The following is a 17,314-nucleotide window of genomic DNA, read 5'->3' on the forward strand; positions in this document are numbered from 1 at the left end:
AGAAGGGAACAAGGACTCTGGTTCCTCATTTGTCTGCTTCCATGCCACCACTTCCAAGGGGATACATGGAGTCTTTGGAACAATCTTCCATCTTCACCTTCCTCTACTATGTTCCTTTATCTTTTCCTACTGTTACACATCCAAAGGTGAATTTATAAGGCAGAGGTGATCCTTAAATGACCTGGAAAGGTGGCGATAAGGGCTAAGAAAAACTAACATTTCATTCCTCTTTTATCTTCCATCTACCCAATGACATTTTAAGTCTATATATTAAACAAACAGGGTAAATTATCTGGGCTCATGTCTCCAGAAAGTTTCCAAACTAAACTCATGATAAAAAGTGAAATAAAACATTTAAAATATTAAGAAGTGAAAAATGAACAAATATAAGGAAAATACAAGCTACTTTATAAACTAAGCAAGAGGGAGGTTCCTCATCTCCCCCCTCCTGCTAACAAGAACCCTGTACCCTGATTTCACTATTATGCACACAAAACAAATGTTTTAAGGGAAAAGGTAATAGTAGTTAACGTTCATTTGAGGCCACAGGACTGGAAAAGGTCAATTTTCATTCCAATCCCAAAGAAAGGCAATGCCAAAGAATGCTCAAACTTCTGCACAACTGCACTCATCTCACATGCTAGTACAGTAATGCTCAAAATTCTCCAAGCCAGGCTTCAGCAATACATGAACAGTGAACTTCCAGATATTCCAGCTGGATTTAGAAAAGGCAGAGGAACCAGAGATCAAATTGCCAACATCCGCTGGATCATCAAAAAAGCAAGAGAGTTCCAGAAAAACATCTATTTCTGCTTTATTGACTATGCCAAAGCATCTGACTGTGTGGATCACAACAAACTGTGGAAAATTCTGAAAGAGATGGGAATACCAGACCACTTGACCTGCCTCTTGAGAAATCTGTATGCAGGTCAGGAAGCAACAGTTAGAATTGGACATGGAACAACAGACTGGTTCCAAATAGGTAAAGGAGTACGTCAAGGCTGTATATTGTCACCCTGCTTATTTAACTTATATGCAGAGTACATCATGAGAAACGCTGGGCTGGAGGAAGCACAAGCTGGAATCAAGATTGCTGGGAAAAATATCAATAACCTCAGATATGCAGATGACACCACCCTTATGGCAGAAAGTGAAGAAGAGCTAAAGAGCCTCTTGATGAAAGTGAAAGAGGAGAGTGAAAAAGTTGGCTTAAAGCTCAACATTCAGAAAACTAAGATCATGGCATCTGGTCCCATCACCTCATGGGAAATAGATGGGGAGACCGTGGAAACAGTGTCAGACTTTATTTTTCTGGGCTCCAAAAATCACTGCAGATGGTAACTGCAGCCATGAAATTAAAAGACACTTACTCCTTGGAAGGAAAGTTATGACCAACCTAGACAGCATATTAAAAAGCAGAGACATTACTTTGCCAACAAAGGTCCATCTAGTCAAGGTTATGGTTTTTCCGGTAGTCATGTATGGATGTGAGAGTTGGACTATAAAGAAAGCTGAGCACTGAAGAATTGATGCTTTTGAACTGTGGTGTTGGAGAAGACTCTTGAGAGTACCTTGGACTGCAAGGAGATCCAACCAGTCCATCCTAAAGGAAATCAGTCCTGGGTGTTCACTGGAAGGACTGATATTGAAGCTGAAACTCCAATACTTTGGCCACCTGATGCAAAGAGCTGACTCATTGGGAAAGACCCTGATGCTGGGAAAGATTGAAGGCAGGAGGAGAAGGGGATGACAGAGGATGAGATGGTGAGATGGCATCACCGACTCAATGGACATGAGTTTGGGTAAACTCCGGGAGTCGGTGATGGACAGGAAGGCCTGGCGTGCTGCGGTCCATGGGGTTGCAAAGAGTCGGACACGACTGAGCGACTGAACTGAACTGAACTGAGTGCTTTACTATGTGCTAGTTGCATAGTGACCATATGTGGTAACACTATTATAATTCTCATTCGACATATGAGGAAACTAAGGCTATGTGAAACTGTTCTTAAAGGACAGCTTCTAAGCTAACTAATGAGAATCGACCATACAGCACAGGGAATTCGACTCAATGCTCTATGGTGACCTAAACAGGAAGGCAATCCAACAAAGAGGGGGTACATGTGTATGTAAAGCTGATTCACTTTGCTGTGAAACAAACAGCAGAAACTAACACGATACTATAAAGCAACTATACTCCAACATTTCTTTTTTTAAGTTTCTAGAAGTTGACAAAATGAATTGTTTTTTATAAAAAGCTACCAATATCAGAAGGTGAGTATTTAACACCTAGCAGTCCGCACTTTCTCTTGTAAGTATTTAGCTGCATAGTTCACTCAGTTCAGTCGTTCAGTTGTGTCCAACTCTTTGCGACTCCATGGACTGCAGCACGCCAGGCTTCCCTGTCCTTTACCAACTCCTGGAGCTTGCTCAAACTCATGTCCATCGAGTCAGTGATGCCATCCAACCATCTCATCCTCTGTCGTCCCCTTCTCCTCCTGCATAAGCTAACTGAATTTCATTTTGTGATACTATTCCAGGAAAGTTTATTAATTTGAATAACCTTATGACAGTTATCTTTCCTATATCTAGTATGTAACAGTTATGTGAAAGATTTTTTAAAAAACACTAGAATCTACACAAACATTTTATAGGAACATTTTAGGTCAGAAAAATTGCCATTCATAAATACCTAAATGATCTGAAGGGCTGTTACTTATCTAATACTTAAAATAATCATGGCTGTGGACACTGTTCCTATAAAGCTTACCAATTTTTACACAAGTTATGTAATCAGGTAGCATTTATTTTTAAAAAAATTTTAATGATCATTGATTCTTCCTCTAAATTCTTCAAGAGAAATAGTTTTCTTAAATTTTATGAAAAGGGAAAACTACCAAGTTACTTTGAGGGGCAGACATTTCTAAATCAAAATAGTAACTCAGGCTCTCTTCTGTTAGAGACAAGACAAAATTAAGAGGGTGACAAAGCAAACAGCATTAGTGAATGAAACAAACAACTTCAGATGCCCTATATACACATCTCATAATTTAGCAAAGAATAATGCTATATTATGTAACTGTGAAAGTTGAGAATCTGCATGGAGTATTTATCAGTCCTTACAATGATGCTACTGATTGCTTGAAGTTTAGACTAACATGCTACATGTACTGCATTATTCTAAAGTGTGAATATGTCTTTCACTTTTTTTTTTTTTGGCCATACCATGAGGCTTGTTCCCTGACCAAAGATTGAACCTGGGGTCCTTGGTAGTGAAAAGTCTGAGTCCTTCCCATTGGAGTGCAAGGGAATTCCTGTCTTTTTAAATTATTTACTTTATCTGCCTAGTTTGCCATTACTTCTTAGATGAAGTAAAAGAGAGGTAAAGCTTTATTATGTCAATAAATAATTCCATTTAATGAATGGGACAACTGGTCCTAAAATCTTATTTTTACTTCTGTATGTGTATCTCTTTCTGAGTCCCTGTCTGTTTTTAAAGATAAAGCCCAAACTAAAGGAATGAAATGTCAACAGTCTTATCCCCAAATTTCTAGTTTTATCATTTTAAATTTCTCTCATTTCATCATTTAGATCAGCCCATCAACCTCCCCCCACCTCCAAGCAAGAGTAATATAAAAGCTATGAAAGGAAAGCAAAAGCAAAGCAGAAGAAAACACAGTAGATTGGTTTTTTGTTTCAAACTTTGGTCCCTAAGACATTTTTGCTGTATTTTTTCTGTCTCACTGTTATTAACTGTTTTAAATCTGATAAATGAAATTACCTTTTGACACAGTCAGAGCTGGTGACCACTGTGACCTCAGGATATCAAGACAAATACTTCCATTACTGTTTATGTTTGGATGGTAAATTTTTGTTGTGAAAGCAATCTAAACATAAAACAAAACAAAACTGTTGATAATCCATGAACTATGAAAGCAAACAGAACCAATCTGCTCTAGGGTAAAATGTCCTCAATTTCAAATAACCTTAGAGGAGAAATGTATTCAACACAAACTGGATGAGCATCTACTTTATCCAAATGTATCTTTAGCTACTGATAATGTGAAAGCAAATAAATTCAGTTTCCTACTCTTCCTAATGCCAAGCAACTGAGAAGTTATTTTAGAAAGTGTAATAAATAAGTCTGTACTAGCTGGTATGACTAGTTGAGTAGCACCTGAGATAATTAACCATGGCTTTCATCACCCCTCAGAATGATCCTTTCCTTAATTTGATTATCAATTGACACGTGGGTCTAGAAATAGAATGCTGACCCTATTCTAGAGGAAAGTTGAGGGGCCCCAGCTTATTACCTGTCCTAAGAAATCTACCAAGAATTCTAATCTTTCACAAGAATTATTATATCATTTCATATATAAAGTTAATCAGATGTTTTTAAAAATCTAAAGTAATTATCTCGTGAGTGACAGGATTTGTTAATGATTCGCTCCCTCACTGACACCCCATAATCTGTTGATTTCCTCTTTAGAGCTAAGCTAAATTTAATAAGAATGTGTTTTAATCTTTCCTATTTTTGTGCTTAGCTGCTCAGTTGTGTCCAGCTCTTTGTGACCCTATGAACTGCAGCTCTCCAGGCTCCTCTGTCTCTGGAGATTCTCTAGGCAAGAATACTGGAGTGGGTTGCCATGCCCTCCTCTAGGGGATCTTCCCAACTCAGGGATCAAACCCAGGTCTCTCACACTGCAAGTGGATTCTTTACCTTCTGAGCCACCAGGGAAGCCCAAGAATACTGGAATGGGTAGCCTATCCCTTCTCCAGGGGAACTTCCCAGCCCAGGAATCAAACCGGGGTCTCTTGTATTGCAGGCAGATTCTTTACCAGCTTAGCTAGCTACCAGGGAAGCCCTTAATCTTTCATATGCTAAATATAATAAGAGGACTGTGTCTTATTTATTATATTTTGTATTCCCCAGCGCAACAGCATATGGTAGGTGCTCAATAAATGTTGGCTGAATACTTAAAAACTGAGAAAGAAAGATCAGCCTTGGAAAGAAAATCCCCTGAATGGAAAAGTCTAATTCTTGACCATAAAAACTTCCAAACTACACATATGTAATGAGGAAGGTAAGACATGTTAGGGAAGCTAATTTCTAACCTAACAGATACTTCTTTTTGTTTATAGACATAGTAAAATATTTGATGAGGAAACATATTTTAGATTCAGTGGCTTTATATAAAAGTTTGGACATGCCAACCCACCCACAGTCTTTTGACATCACGAAAATATCTCTGGATGGAGAGTTAATTCCCTGACACAGGGGTGACATCAATGATAAAAAATAAAAATACCTTTGGTGGTTTAAAAGGATAGTCTGTCGGAAAATGTACAGTGAGAAAGAAGACTCCACCTTGATATGCGCTATCAGGCTGAAATTACAAAACAATTACATCAGTGTCTGACTGCTGTATTTGTTAGTAATCCAAGATGATTCCCTCCAAATACAACGGTTTGAAAAAGAAAATGCCATCATTTGGTCTTAAGTTCAAATCATTTACCTTGAAAACAGGTTTCTCTTTGTAGGCATGAAGGAGGATTTTCCAGCAATCATGCCGAAATCATAGTTTAAAACAAAACAAAAACAGGACACACACAGTGGAGTGGTGTGATTTGCCCAAACAAACCTGTTTGTGAGTACAGATTGTTAAAGGTAAGTATACACACAAGACTCTGTGAGAAAAGAATGATGATTCGCAGCAGTAATCAGTATGCAAGAAAAGGGCTGAGGCTAGTATATTTCTTCTGAATTATAAAACCTAAGTTTTTGTGCTCCTTCCCTTAAAGGGGCAAGAATAGAGGTAAATTGAAATGACCAATTTATGAAAAGAAAAGGCTAAGTGACACTGTTAGATAATTTAAACCTCAAATCTTCACTTAGTAACAGTTCACAAAATAATGTGGAAAATGCGAAAGAGCTGCAAATGAAACTAGAGAAATTCAGTTTCATAGAATTATCAAATTAGGAATCAACTTTACAAGAGGAATTTAAATTTGGCCATATGTCTTTATAGAAATTAGGAAATATTTATGTTACAAGCAAGAGGAAAAAAAAGGATGATTTAAAAAAGGGGGAAAGGGGGAAAAAGTAGCAAAAATACCTTTAAATTCTATTTTAATTCATTTATTTTAATTAAATGTATCATGCTATACTCTGTCAACATGTTGGTAAGAACAGAAGGCTATCATTGATTCCTCCTTAAGTTTCTACATAGATATTAGAGGACTGTACTGTATAATTATTCTTACCATATACATTGTTTAATTCTAGTTTAGCAAAAATTATAAGGAATGTAGAAAATATAAGTTAATTACAATCAACAGATATGATCTTCTTAGATATTCAATTATACTATACAGCGGCATATTTACATTACTAAAATAAAGGGGAGTATGAGTAACATAAATTGCTACATGTGATTCACCTGAGAAATATTTGTGGAGGGCTATAATTCATAAGGGTGAGAGGTGATATTATTTTGAAAGTTCTTGGTAAGCAATGAAAAAAGATTCCTATCAAAGTAGTTAAATAAATATGTTGCACTTCACCCTTTAAAAAACTAACTTAATGTAACAATTTAGTGATTTAAAACATTTGCCCATGACTCCTGCTCTGAAAATTCAGTAACTGGTGTATGTTTTAAAAGTTAAGCATGAGGCAATATGATTAAAAACTCTATGGCTTCCTGGATAAAGCTCCTTCAAAGGGGGGAGGATAGAATGATGCTCATGGAAACATGTTACTAATACACTCTCATCCAGAAGCAGACCTGAGCTGCCAGTGCCCATTCTCACACAACCACATTTTTGCCCTAAAAGGAAAAGTCACAACTGCTTCTCAGGTGTAGAAAGAAATAATCTTAACAAAGGCAATAAGTATAAAGAGAAGCCAGTTACAGAACAGCAGGTGATTTTGAATTCAGGACAATGCAACAAAAGAGGCAAGCTCATGAGATGGCAACAGAGCCACTGCAAAATTGAATCTGATCTGTCACACAGTGATGAAACACTGCAATGAAACTTACTGCTTGTTACTTGTAGGAATTCCATTATTGGGTTAATTAGACTTATATCTAACCTACTAAAACGTGGAGAGTAATTATGCTTCGTTCCAAACAACTTTCTGTACTTAAAAAAAGATAAAGCAAACACAAAGCCTGGTTGCAAATTGTGTGTGATCCATTACTATGCATAATGATCAGGGATTTGGCAAAGCACTATAAATGTGCTTTGCCACCAGGGCTCTGGAAAATCATCATAAATCCTTTACTTGTATTTTGCTTTCTGAGTGACTCAGAGTACAAGAAAATTCAACCCTAGCCACAAACATCTGATCAAAGATGAAATGGTAAGAATGAAGGATGGCCGAAGGGATTAATTTCACATATATGAATCATACTTACAGGCCCCATAATAGTTGCTTGCCAGTGGAACACTGAAACAAACAAAGGAGTTGGAGTCATTAACAAGAGTTCAAACCTGTACTATGAATGGTAGCAAAATCCTAGCAAGAGAGTAAAGCTTACAGTCATCTCCCACAGGTCCAGCCGAACAGTGAGCAGGTGGGTCACGTTGTAGATCACTTAACTCCTGAAGCAAAGCAAAAATACTTCGGATTAATTCTTTTTCAGTGAAACAAGCCCAATAATCCATGAAGACACAAACAATTCATTTAAATATCATTTTAGGCAGTTCTATTCAAAATATGGACACATAAAATGTACTATGTCACTGATGGATAGAAGAATATGGAATAAGGTATTAAATTCATGAGACAGCTCCAAACTTTTAAAAAAATTAAATGAATTAAAATTCTGTTTTTCTTTAGCATCCCTAATACAAAATATTTTTGAGTATCTAATGTATGCAGGGTAACTTAGGACTTTTTTTCCCTCAAATCTATATTATGCCCCTAGTACTTATATAGGTACTAGGTATATGCTGCTGCTGTTGCTAAGACACTTCAGTCGTGTCCAACTCTGTGTGACCCCACAGTCGGCAGCCCACTAGGCTCCCCCGTCCCTAGGATTCTCCAGGTAAGAACACTGGAGTGGGTTGCCATTTCCTCCTCCAATGCATGAAAATGAAAAATGAAAGTGAAGTCGCTCAGTTGTGTCCAACTCTTCACGACCCCATGGACTGCAGCCTACCAGGCTCCTCCGTCCATGGGATTTTCCAGGCAAGAGTACTGGAGTGGGTTGCCATTGCCTTCTCCAACTAGGTGTATAATATAGATTAAAAAAACCACACACACAGATCCTACTTCAACAAGTTTATAATCTAATTTGGGAGAGTGAAGGCTAACGGACAGATGGACATTTAAGGAACAACATGAAGGTTAAATGGAAAGAAAGGAGAGCAGCTGGGCCATATCTTAAAGCCAAGCACATTGATTCATATGCTCTTCTCTGCTTTCAAGGAAGCAAAAGATCATGGAAGTGGCACAGTTGTAGCTGGTCAGTCCTAGGTTGGCATTCCAGTTCTACCCTAACTAACGCTATGACCGTGGGGAAGTAATTTACCTTCAGTTGGGAAGGAAATGACCATTACTAACTATGAAAGGTGTAAATTCAATATAAAAGACTGTAAATTAGGACTGAAGAACCTAATTTAGTTAGGCAATGTCTTTGAGAAAGTGACATTTCAGCTTGAATCTAAAGGGATGAGTAGAAGTTAGTTTTGGGAGAACTGAGTGCTACTGTCAGGCACGGCAGCGTAAGATGCATTGAAAGAGCAGGCAGAGGCCAGGCAGAAAACAGAACAATATACACCATATTAAGGATTTGGGGCTTTATACCAAGTGCACTGGGAGGGGTTTTAAGAAGTGGCATAATCTGATTTAAAAGATGGCTCTGACTATGTACTGAATGGATCAGAGATGGGAAAAAGGGGAAACTGCAAAATTAATTGCTACAGGCAGTAATAGGGGCTTGGACTAGAGAAGAGGTAGGTCAAAGAGGATGGATTTGGGATATTGTGAAAAGACTACTTATGACAGGATTGATGATGAATTATGTGTATAGAGAAAGGAGAAAAGTCATAAATACATATGATGAAAACAAGCAGCAGCTAATATTTACTCAATGTTTTATCATCTTAATAATCCTGTCAGGTAGGTGTTGTCATGCTTCCCATTTTACAAATGAAGAATAAAAGAAACACGGTTCACTATGCGCTCACAGAACTAGTATGGGGGGAACTGGGGCTCAGACCCCGGCAGCAGACCTTCTACAGGTGTAGATACCATTTACTGAGAGGTGGGAATAACTAGATGATGTTGATCTGGAAAGTAGGTACACCATATCTGTGATCCCTGTGATATCGAAGAAAAATTTATTCAACATACAAGGCTACAGCTTAAAAGAGGATGATACTAGAAATCAGAAAATCATAATATACTCTGTATTTGAAAACTTTGGGGATGATGTGAACAATTTCATGGGAACACATGTAAACAAATACTGCACTCATCAAATCTAAGATGCTGTCAATGGTAAGTCACATCCTTATATATCAATAATTAAGAAGAAATGTTGCTGATTAATTTTAAGACACCATCAATTACAAGGCGCATCCAGATTTTAGAAATGTTAAAATGAAAAAGATGGGCATCTTAGCATCATTGCAATGAGTTTAGTGCTCTAATAGAGACAAACAAGAAAGAGGATGTGGTAGGAAAAAGCTTTCCTAAGAAACTGATACATGAACATCAGCAGACTAATGGATAAGGAAGCTATGGTACATATACACAATGGAATATTACTCAGCCATTAAAAAGAATACATTTGAATCAGTTCTAATGAGGTGGATGAAACTGGAGCCCATTATACAGAGTGAAGTAAGCCAGAAAGAAAAACACCAATGCAGTATATTAACGCATATATATGGAATTTAGAAAGATGGTAACGATAACCCTATATGCAGGACAGAAAAAGAGACACAAATGTATAGAACAGACTTTTGGACTCTGTGGGAGAAGGAGAGGGTGGGATGATCTGAGAGAATAGCATTGAAACATGTGTATTATCAATTGTGAAACAGATCGCCAGTCCAAGTTTGATGCATGAGACAAGTGCTCGGGGCTGGTGCACTAGGATGACCCAGAGAGAGGGATGGGATGGGGAGGGAGGTGGGAGGGGGATTCAGGATGGGGAACTCATGTAAATCCATGGCTGATTCATATCAATGTACGGCAAAAACCACTAAAATATTGTAAAGTAATTAGCCTCCAACTAATATAAATAAATGAAAAAAATAAACAGGAGAAAAAAAAAAGAAACTGATACATGAGCTAAGTAACCAAGCCAAGTGCAAACTCAGGTCTCCTTCCAAGTTTTCTAGTCCCTTCCAGCATAACTCGGTACCTTCCTTTTTGTTTTTGTTGTTTCCTCCCCACAGCTTGTGCTGTGCTTCTCTTCCTAACAAGAATTAACTAACAGAGTTAGCAGCTTCTTTGGTCCCAGTATAGTTCAACGATAAAGTGGAAGATTTCAGTGATACTGTTAAAAAAGCAAGGCTTTGAAGTTTTCAGTCCAGACGGGGGAGCCTGGTGGGCTGCCGTCTACGGGGTCGCACAGAGTCGGACACGACTGAAGCGACTTAGCAGCAGCAGCAGCAGCACCATCACTTATTTGCCATATGATCGTGGGCAAAATCTCTTTTTCCCTCTACAAGTGGCTTGAGGAATCAGTTCCCCATCCAGGGATCAAACTTGGGGCCCCAAAAGTGGAAGCGCAGAGTCCTTACCACTGGACCGCCAGGGAATTCCCCATAGCCTCATTTTAGAATGACTGCTTTATTTAACCATTTTCTAATTTGGGCTTTTAAAGGAGATTGCTTTTAAAAAGATTCATCCCACTGAATTTTCTAAACATTAGTGTAAATGAATAAATGGAACCTCTTGGCCCTTATTTTAACTAGAAAACTAGTTAAATAAAAAATGACAGTGTCTTATGAACCTGAAACAGAATCACACACATAGCTGGGGGAGGGGTGGAATGGGAGGCTGGGGTTAGCAGATGTAAGCTTTTAAATATAGAATGGATAAACAACAAGGCCCTACTGTATACCATAGAGAACGATATTCAATATTCCTATGATAAACCATAATAGAAAAGAAAATATACATAAGGATGTGTGTATATGTATATACACATGTATAACTGAATCACTTTGCTGTATAGCCATAATTAACAACATTGTAAATCAACCACACTTTAACTAAAAAATAATTTAAAAAAGAAGAAAATAGTCTCTAATTGAGATTTAAAAAACTGTTAATGATTTGCATGTATATATTTTACAGAGTAATGCATATGTGAGTACGCATATCATACAGAAATACATACAAATTAATTTTGTTTACTAACAAAAAACCCCAAACCATATTTTACTTGGAATAACCTTGAATAGTGTTCAAATTTCAAATGTCAGACTGTTCTTTCAAATCCCTTCAAAATAGTATATAAAAATACTCGTTATCATGTTCTTAAATTTTTGTGCCCTGATTCTACCTCCTGTTGGAAGTGAGAGCTAAGGATAAGAAAGATAAAATCTAACAAGTGAACTCCTGCAAAGGTCAGGTTCTTAAGCTGTCTATTTAAAGCTGACATTATAGGAAAGCTCACTTATTATAGAAAAGAGGCAGCTGATGGTACCTCAAACATTCTTAACAGTCACACCAATCATTAGTTACTACTAAAAACTACACAAGTGCTTTGGTGAGAAGACTTACACATCCTAGAATTTTTAGGAGGGTTTTGAGAGTCCCTTGGACTGCAAGGAGATCCAACCAGTCCATCCTAAAGGAAATCAGTCCTGGGTGTTCACTGGAAGGACTGATGTTGAAGCTGAAACTTCAGTACTTTGGCCACCTGATGCAAAGAGCTGACTCATTTGAAAAGACCCTGATGCTGGGAAAGACTGAGGGCAGGAGGAGGAGAGGGGATGACAGAGGACGAGATGGTTGTATGGCATCACCGACTCAATGGACATGAGTTTGTGTAAGCTCCGGGAGTTGGTGATGGACAGGGAGGCCTGGCATGCTGTGGTTCACGGGGTCGCAAAGAGTCAGACACGACTGAGCGACTGAACTGAACTGAAATTTCTAAAGTTCTATCCCTTTATCAAAATATGTATCTGGAAACATGCCCTGTTACACTGTTTGGAAATGTGTTACTGAAACTATGGTATATATGCACAGAGTCACCAACAGAAAACAAAAAACACTATATATACCCACACTCCCCTGCCTGCCAAAAGACAGACCTCAAATTTGATAAAGGAAAACTTCTGAGATATCCTAAGGAGGTGAAAATATAAAACAAAAAACTATAACCAGACATATCAAAGCTGCACCTTTTTGCTCTATGTCTATTCAGAGGCCAGTGCACTTTTAGATAAACACAAAAAATCAAAGACTACTTATACTTTTCCCTTTTGATTTAGTTTACTCAAAGTTTTCCAGAAACTGCCCTGTTACCTGATTTATGCTTTCTCTACCATAACTGGAATTCTTATGTATCTACTTCAAGCATTGCAGCCACATGTGGAGTATTAAAAATAATTTAATGATTCTTATTTTTAAAAGAAATGCCAGGGTCAGTAATCTCTTCCTTTGCTCTTCTCTCCACTGTTTAAGAATTAATACTGAACTACTGTCTTGTGAATTATACAAGTTGCTCAAGTCCATAAGATCCTCATAAGATCCAATGTATTCCATGCTGATCAAAAGCAAAAGATCTCAAAGACAAAGCATTTAGAATCATTCATTTTAATTATTGTGTGTGTGTGTACAAAAGCAAAACAAAGCAAAATAATACTTTGTAGGGAAAAATAAGATAAAGCAATGCATAAACTGTGAGACACCCATAAGGTTATTACCCAAATCAAACCACTATCACCCTATTAGAATACCACTATTATGACTGGCAGGAAATAAGCATGTCACTTGCTGTTGGAGGGGGCATAAGTTGAGATAGTACCTTCTGGAGGGAAATTTAGCAATAATCATCAAAGTGCAAAATGCATACGGTCTCTGATCCAGGAGCTTCACCTCATAGTAATAATCATCCAAACAGACAAAGATACGCATATAAAAATGTTTAGTCAGGCATTTTGTATAATTAAGAAAAACTGAGATAACGTAAAGGCCCATCACAAAAGGAATGGTTCCATGATACAGCCATATTATCAGATACTACAGCTGTTAAAAAGAATGAGAGAGGGATTTCCCTGGTGGTCCAGTGGTGAAGAATATGCCTTACCAAGCAGGAAACATGAGTTCAATCCCTGGCTGGGGAACTAAGATCCCATGTGTGGAGCAACTAAGCCCACATGCCTCAAGGAAAGATCCCGAATGACTTGAGTGCCACAACGAAGACCTGACGCAGCCAAATAAATAAATGTTTGAAAAAAAAGAATGAGAGGACTTCCCTGGTGGTCCAATGGTTAGGTCTCTGTGCTTTCACTGCAAAGGGTATAGGTTCAAATCCTGGCCAGGGAACTAAGATCCCACATACTACAGAGCCAAAAAAAAAAAAAAACAGAATGAGAAATGTATGTTGACATCAAACAATGTTGTGTGAAAATAATAAAGTTTTTGAGTGAAAAATATACGTGGCAGAAGTATGCCCAAGAGATTCTATAATACTATACATGCATAGAAAATAAACTAAAAGAGTACACACCAAGCTCTTAATAGTAGTTATCTCTAGGGGTGGGTTGTCACCTTTTATTTTTTTTACATTGTTTTAAATTTTTACAATAATTTTTCAACTTTTTTTAATTTTAAAGATAACTGCTTTACAATATTGTGTTGGTTTCTGCCATACAACACGAATAAGTCAAAATTTTTATATATATGATAATATATATAATTTATTATATATAGTAAATTTATATATAATTCATATATACATAATTTATATATGCATAAAATTTTACATATATATCCCCTCCCTCTTGAGCCTCCCCTCCCACTCTCCCTAATTTTTCAACTTTTTAGAGGAAAAAAATGATGTTTTACTCAGCTTCTTATGCATTTTAAGAGAGATTAAATGACACTTTTCTCCCCCACTACATATAAGCATCTTCTTTTTTTTTTAAGGTCACTGTAACTTATCTGTTTATTTTGGTTGCCCTGGGTCTTCGGTGCTGCGCACCAACTTTTTCTAGTTGCGGTGAGGAAGGGCTACTCTCTGCTGAGATGCATGGGCTTCCCATTGCACTGGCTTTTCTTCTCATGGAGCACAGGCTCTAGGCGCACAGGCTTCAGTGGTTGCAACATCTGGGCTCAGTAGTTTGGTGCATGGGCTTAGAAGCTCTCTTCCTGGATCAGGGATCAAACCTGTGTCCCTGCGTTGGCAGGCAGATTCTTACTCATTGCGCCACAAGGGAAGTCCTTCTGTCATTTTTTTTTTTAATTAAAAATTTTTACAAGACAAGGAAAGGCTGAGGAACTGTCACAGATTAAAGCACACACAAATACACACACACAAAGGGGGTAAAACAACTAAACCTGGGATCCCAGATTGGATCCTTGGACAGGAAAGGATCCCAGACTGGATCCTTGGGCAGGAAAACAACAGTGAAAAACTGAATGGTAAAATCTGAATTAGGTCAGTAGTTTAGTTTACAATATTGTATCAATGTTCCTTTCTTTATTTTGATAACTGTACTATAATTAAAGTGAAAGTGAAAGTCACTCAGTCGTGTCCAACTCTTTGCGACCCCATGGACTATACAGTCCGTGGAATTCTCCAAGCCAGAATACTGGAGTGGGTAGCCTTTCCCTTCTCCAGGGGATCTTCCCAAGTCAGGGATCAAACTGGGGTCTCCTGCACTGTAGGCAGATTCTTTACCAACTGAGCTATATCTATGGTTATGTAAGTTGTAAATAATAGGGGAAATTAAGTGAAGGATTTATGAGAACTTTCTGCACTAATTTGGCAAATTTTCTATAAGACTAAATTATTTCAGAATAAAAATAATGAAAAATATTTTTTATATATTCTAAAACTTAATTCACAATTTTCCTTCCCAAGCTTCCTTCTTTTTATGTGTTCCCTTTATTTATTAATGGAATTATTAGTCTCCTAGTCACCAGGCTCATTTTGACTCCCCTTTTTCTTGTTCACCTTGTCAGACAAACAAAATAATATATTCTACCCCAATACCTATTTGTTGTTGTTGTGTAGTCATCAAGTTATGGCTGACTCTTTTGTGACCCCATGGACTATAGCCCGTCAGCCTTCTCTGTCTGTGGGATTTCCCAGGCAAGAATACTTAAGTAGGTTGCCATTTCCTTCTCCAGGGGATCTTTCTGACCCAAGGATTGAACCCTGCTTGGCAGACAGATTCTTTACCACTGAGCACCTAGGAAGCTCCCAGTAACTATTACCTCAAAAACCTATTACAGTTCAACTATAATTGCTTCCCAATACTCTATGAATTACTTGCATAACAATCTTCTAAAAGCACAGTTTAATTTATTTCATTTTTCTGTTTAGAAAATGTCAGTGGTTCCCTACTACTTATTAAAGACCAAATTCAACCAATGAAGGTCTTTTCATTTTCTAGTCCTAACCCTACTCTTTCAATAGAGTTCCCATTCACAAACATGTCCAATAATTCTCCAAAGAATGCCCTTGGGTTTTCTAAAACATGTTCAGGAGATCCATGAAGTCAAAATTAATTTCATAATAAGACTAAAATATTTGTATTTTTCACTCTCAATTATCTCATGGGTATAAGGTAGAATTTTCCAGGTTAAAGATAAGTAATACTGTGACAGACTGAATGCACGAGATATGAGAATTCAACTATCATTTATAAGCCTGACTATAATGAGATCTGAACATGTATAAAACAGTGGCACTTTATTCTTCTTGTTGCTGTTTTCGAATATATAGTTGTTTTTAATAAAAATGTTATTTATGTTAATACATAATGTTCAGTTCAGTTCAATTCAGTCGCTCAGTCGTGTCCAACTCTTTGCGACCCCATAAACTGCAGCACGCCAGGCCTCCCTGTCTGTCACCAACTCCCAGAGTTTACCCAAACTCATGTCCATTGAGTCGGTGATGCCATACAACCATCTCATCTTCTGTTGTCCCCTTCTCCTCCTGCCTTCAACCTTTCCCAACATCAGGGTCTTTTCAAATGAGTCAGCTCTTTGCATCAGGTGGCCAAAGTATTAGAGTTTCAGCTTCAACATCAGTCCTTCCAGTGAACACCCAGGACTGATTTCCTTTAGGATGGACTGGTTGGATCTTTTTGCAGTCCAAGGGACTCTCAAGAGTCTTCTCCAACACCACAGTTCAAAAGCATCAATTCTTCTGCACTCAGCTTTCTTTATGGTCCAACTCTCACATTCATACATGACTACTGGAAAAACTATAGCCTTGATTAGACGGACCTTTGTTGGCAAAGTAATGTCTCTGCTTTTTAATATGCTGTCTAGGTTGGTCATAACTTTCCTTCCAAGGAGTAAGCGTCTTTTAATTTCATGGCTGCAGTCACCATCTGCAGTGATTTTGGAGCCCAGAAAAATAAAGTCAGCCACTGTTTCCACTATTTCCCCATCTATTTGCCATAAAGTGATGGAACCAGATGCCATGATCTTAGTTTTCTGAATGTTGAGCTTTAAGCCAACTTTTTCACTCTCCTCTTTAACTTTCATCAAGAGGTTCTTTAGCTCTTCTTCACTTTCTGCCATAAGGGTGGTGTCATCTGCATATCTGAGGTTACTGATATTTCTCCCAGCAATCTTGATTCCAGCTTGTGCTTCCTCCAGCCCAGCGTTTCTCTTGATGTACTCTGCATATAAGTTAAATAAGCAGGGTGACAATATGCAGCCTTGATGTACTCCTTTTCCTATTTGGAACCAGTCTGTTGCTCCATGTCCAGTTCTAACTGGATGAGTTTATTGTTGTTTTTAAATTGCTAAATATTTTTATATTTCTGGTTTAATTTCTCACGTGGTAAATATTAATAGATACAGCCTATACAAACAAAAGCTCATTGAGGCACTCAATGTTTTTAATATAAGGGGGTCCTGAGACCTAAAAGTTTGAGAACCATGTAGTCAGGTCTGGCCTGAGTACCTAGATGTTCGCTGAACATGTCTAAGTTTTCTGGCCTTCAAAATTTTCCCTCTCCTAAAACAACCTTCCATCTGTCTCCCTATGCCCAAATTTTACCCCTTCTTCTTAACAGTAACAGTGGCTGTCTTCTCAATGGGCACTTTAAAAACAAGAGGCTTGGAGTCAGACCTGGCCTTACTACTGACCCTTACCCTAAG

General features: G+C 37.8%; 1 protein-coding gene across 2 annotated transcripts in view; it reads right to left on the reverse strand.

Annotated features, from left to right (window-relative positions):
• The window catches only part of UBE2D1 (ubiquitin conjugating enzyme E2 D1), a 35,808-nt gene that overhangs the window by 2,292 nt on the left and 16,202 nt on the right, over positions 1 to 17,314 (reverse strand). Inside the window, exons 1-5 of one of the 2 annotated variants that reach the window (XM_043925089.1) lie at positions 12,593 to 13,519; positions 7,539 to 7,602; positions 7,416 to 7,447; positions 5,307 to 5,384; positions 3,779 to 3,884 (exon numbers count right to left, since the gene is read on the reverse strand). In XM_043925089.1, coding sequence (XP_043781024.1) covers positions 3,779 to 3,884; positions 5,307 to 5,384; positions 7,416 to 7,447; positions 7,539 to 7,602; positions 12,593 to 12,733 — 421 coding nt within the window. In that variant the 5' untranslated portion in view covers positions 12,734 to 13,519. Of the gene's footprint in view, positions 1 to 3,778; positions 3,885 to 5,306; positions 5,385 to 7,415; positions 7,448 to 7,538; positions 7,603 to 12,592; positions 13,520 to 17,314 lie in introns of those variants that run through there. The other variant, XM_043925090.1, reaches the window with a different exon arrangement.

The sequence above is a fragment of the Cervus elaphus genome, chromosome 15, assembly GCF_910594005.1.
Source record: "Cervus elaphus chromosome 15, mCerEla1.1, whole genome shotgun sequence".
Lineage (NCBI taxonomy): Eukaryota > Metazoa > Chordata > Mammalia > Artiodactyla > Cervidae > Cervus > Cervus elaphus.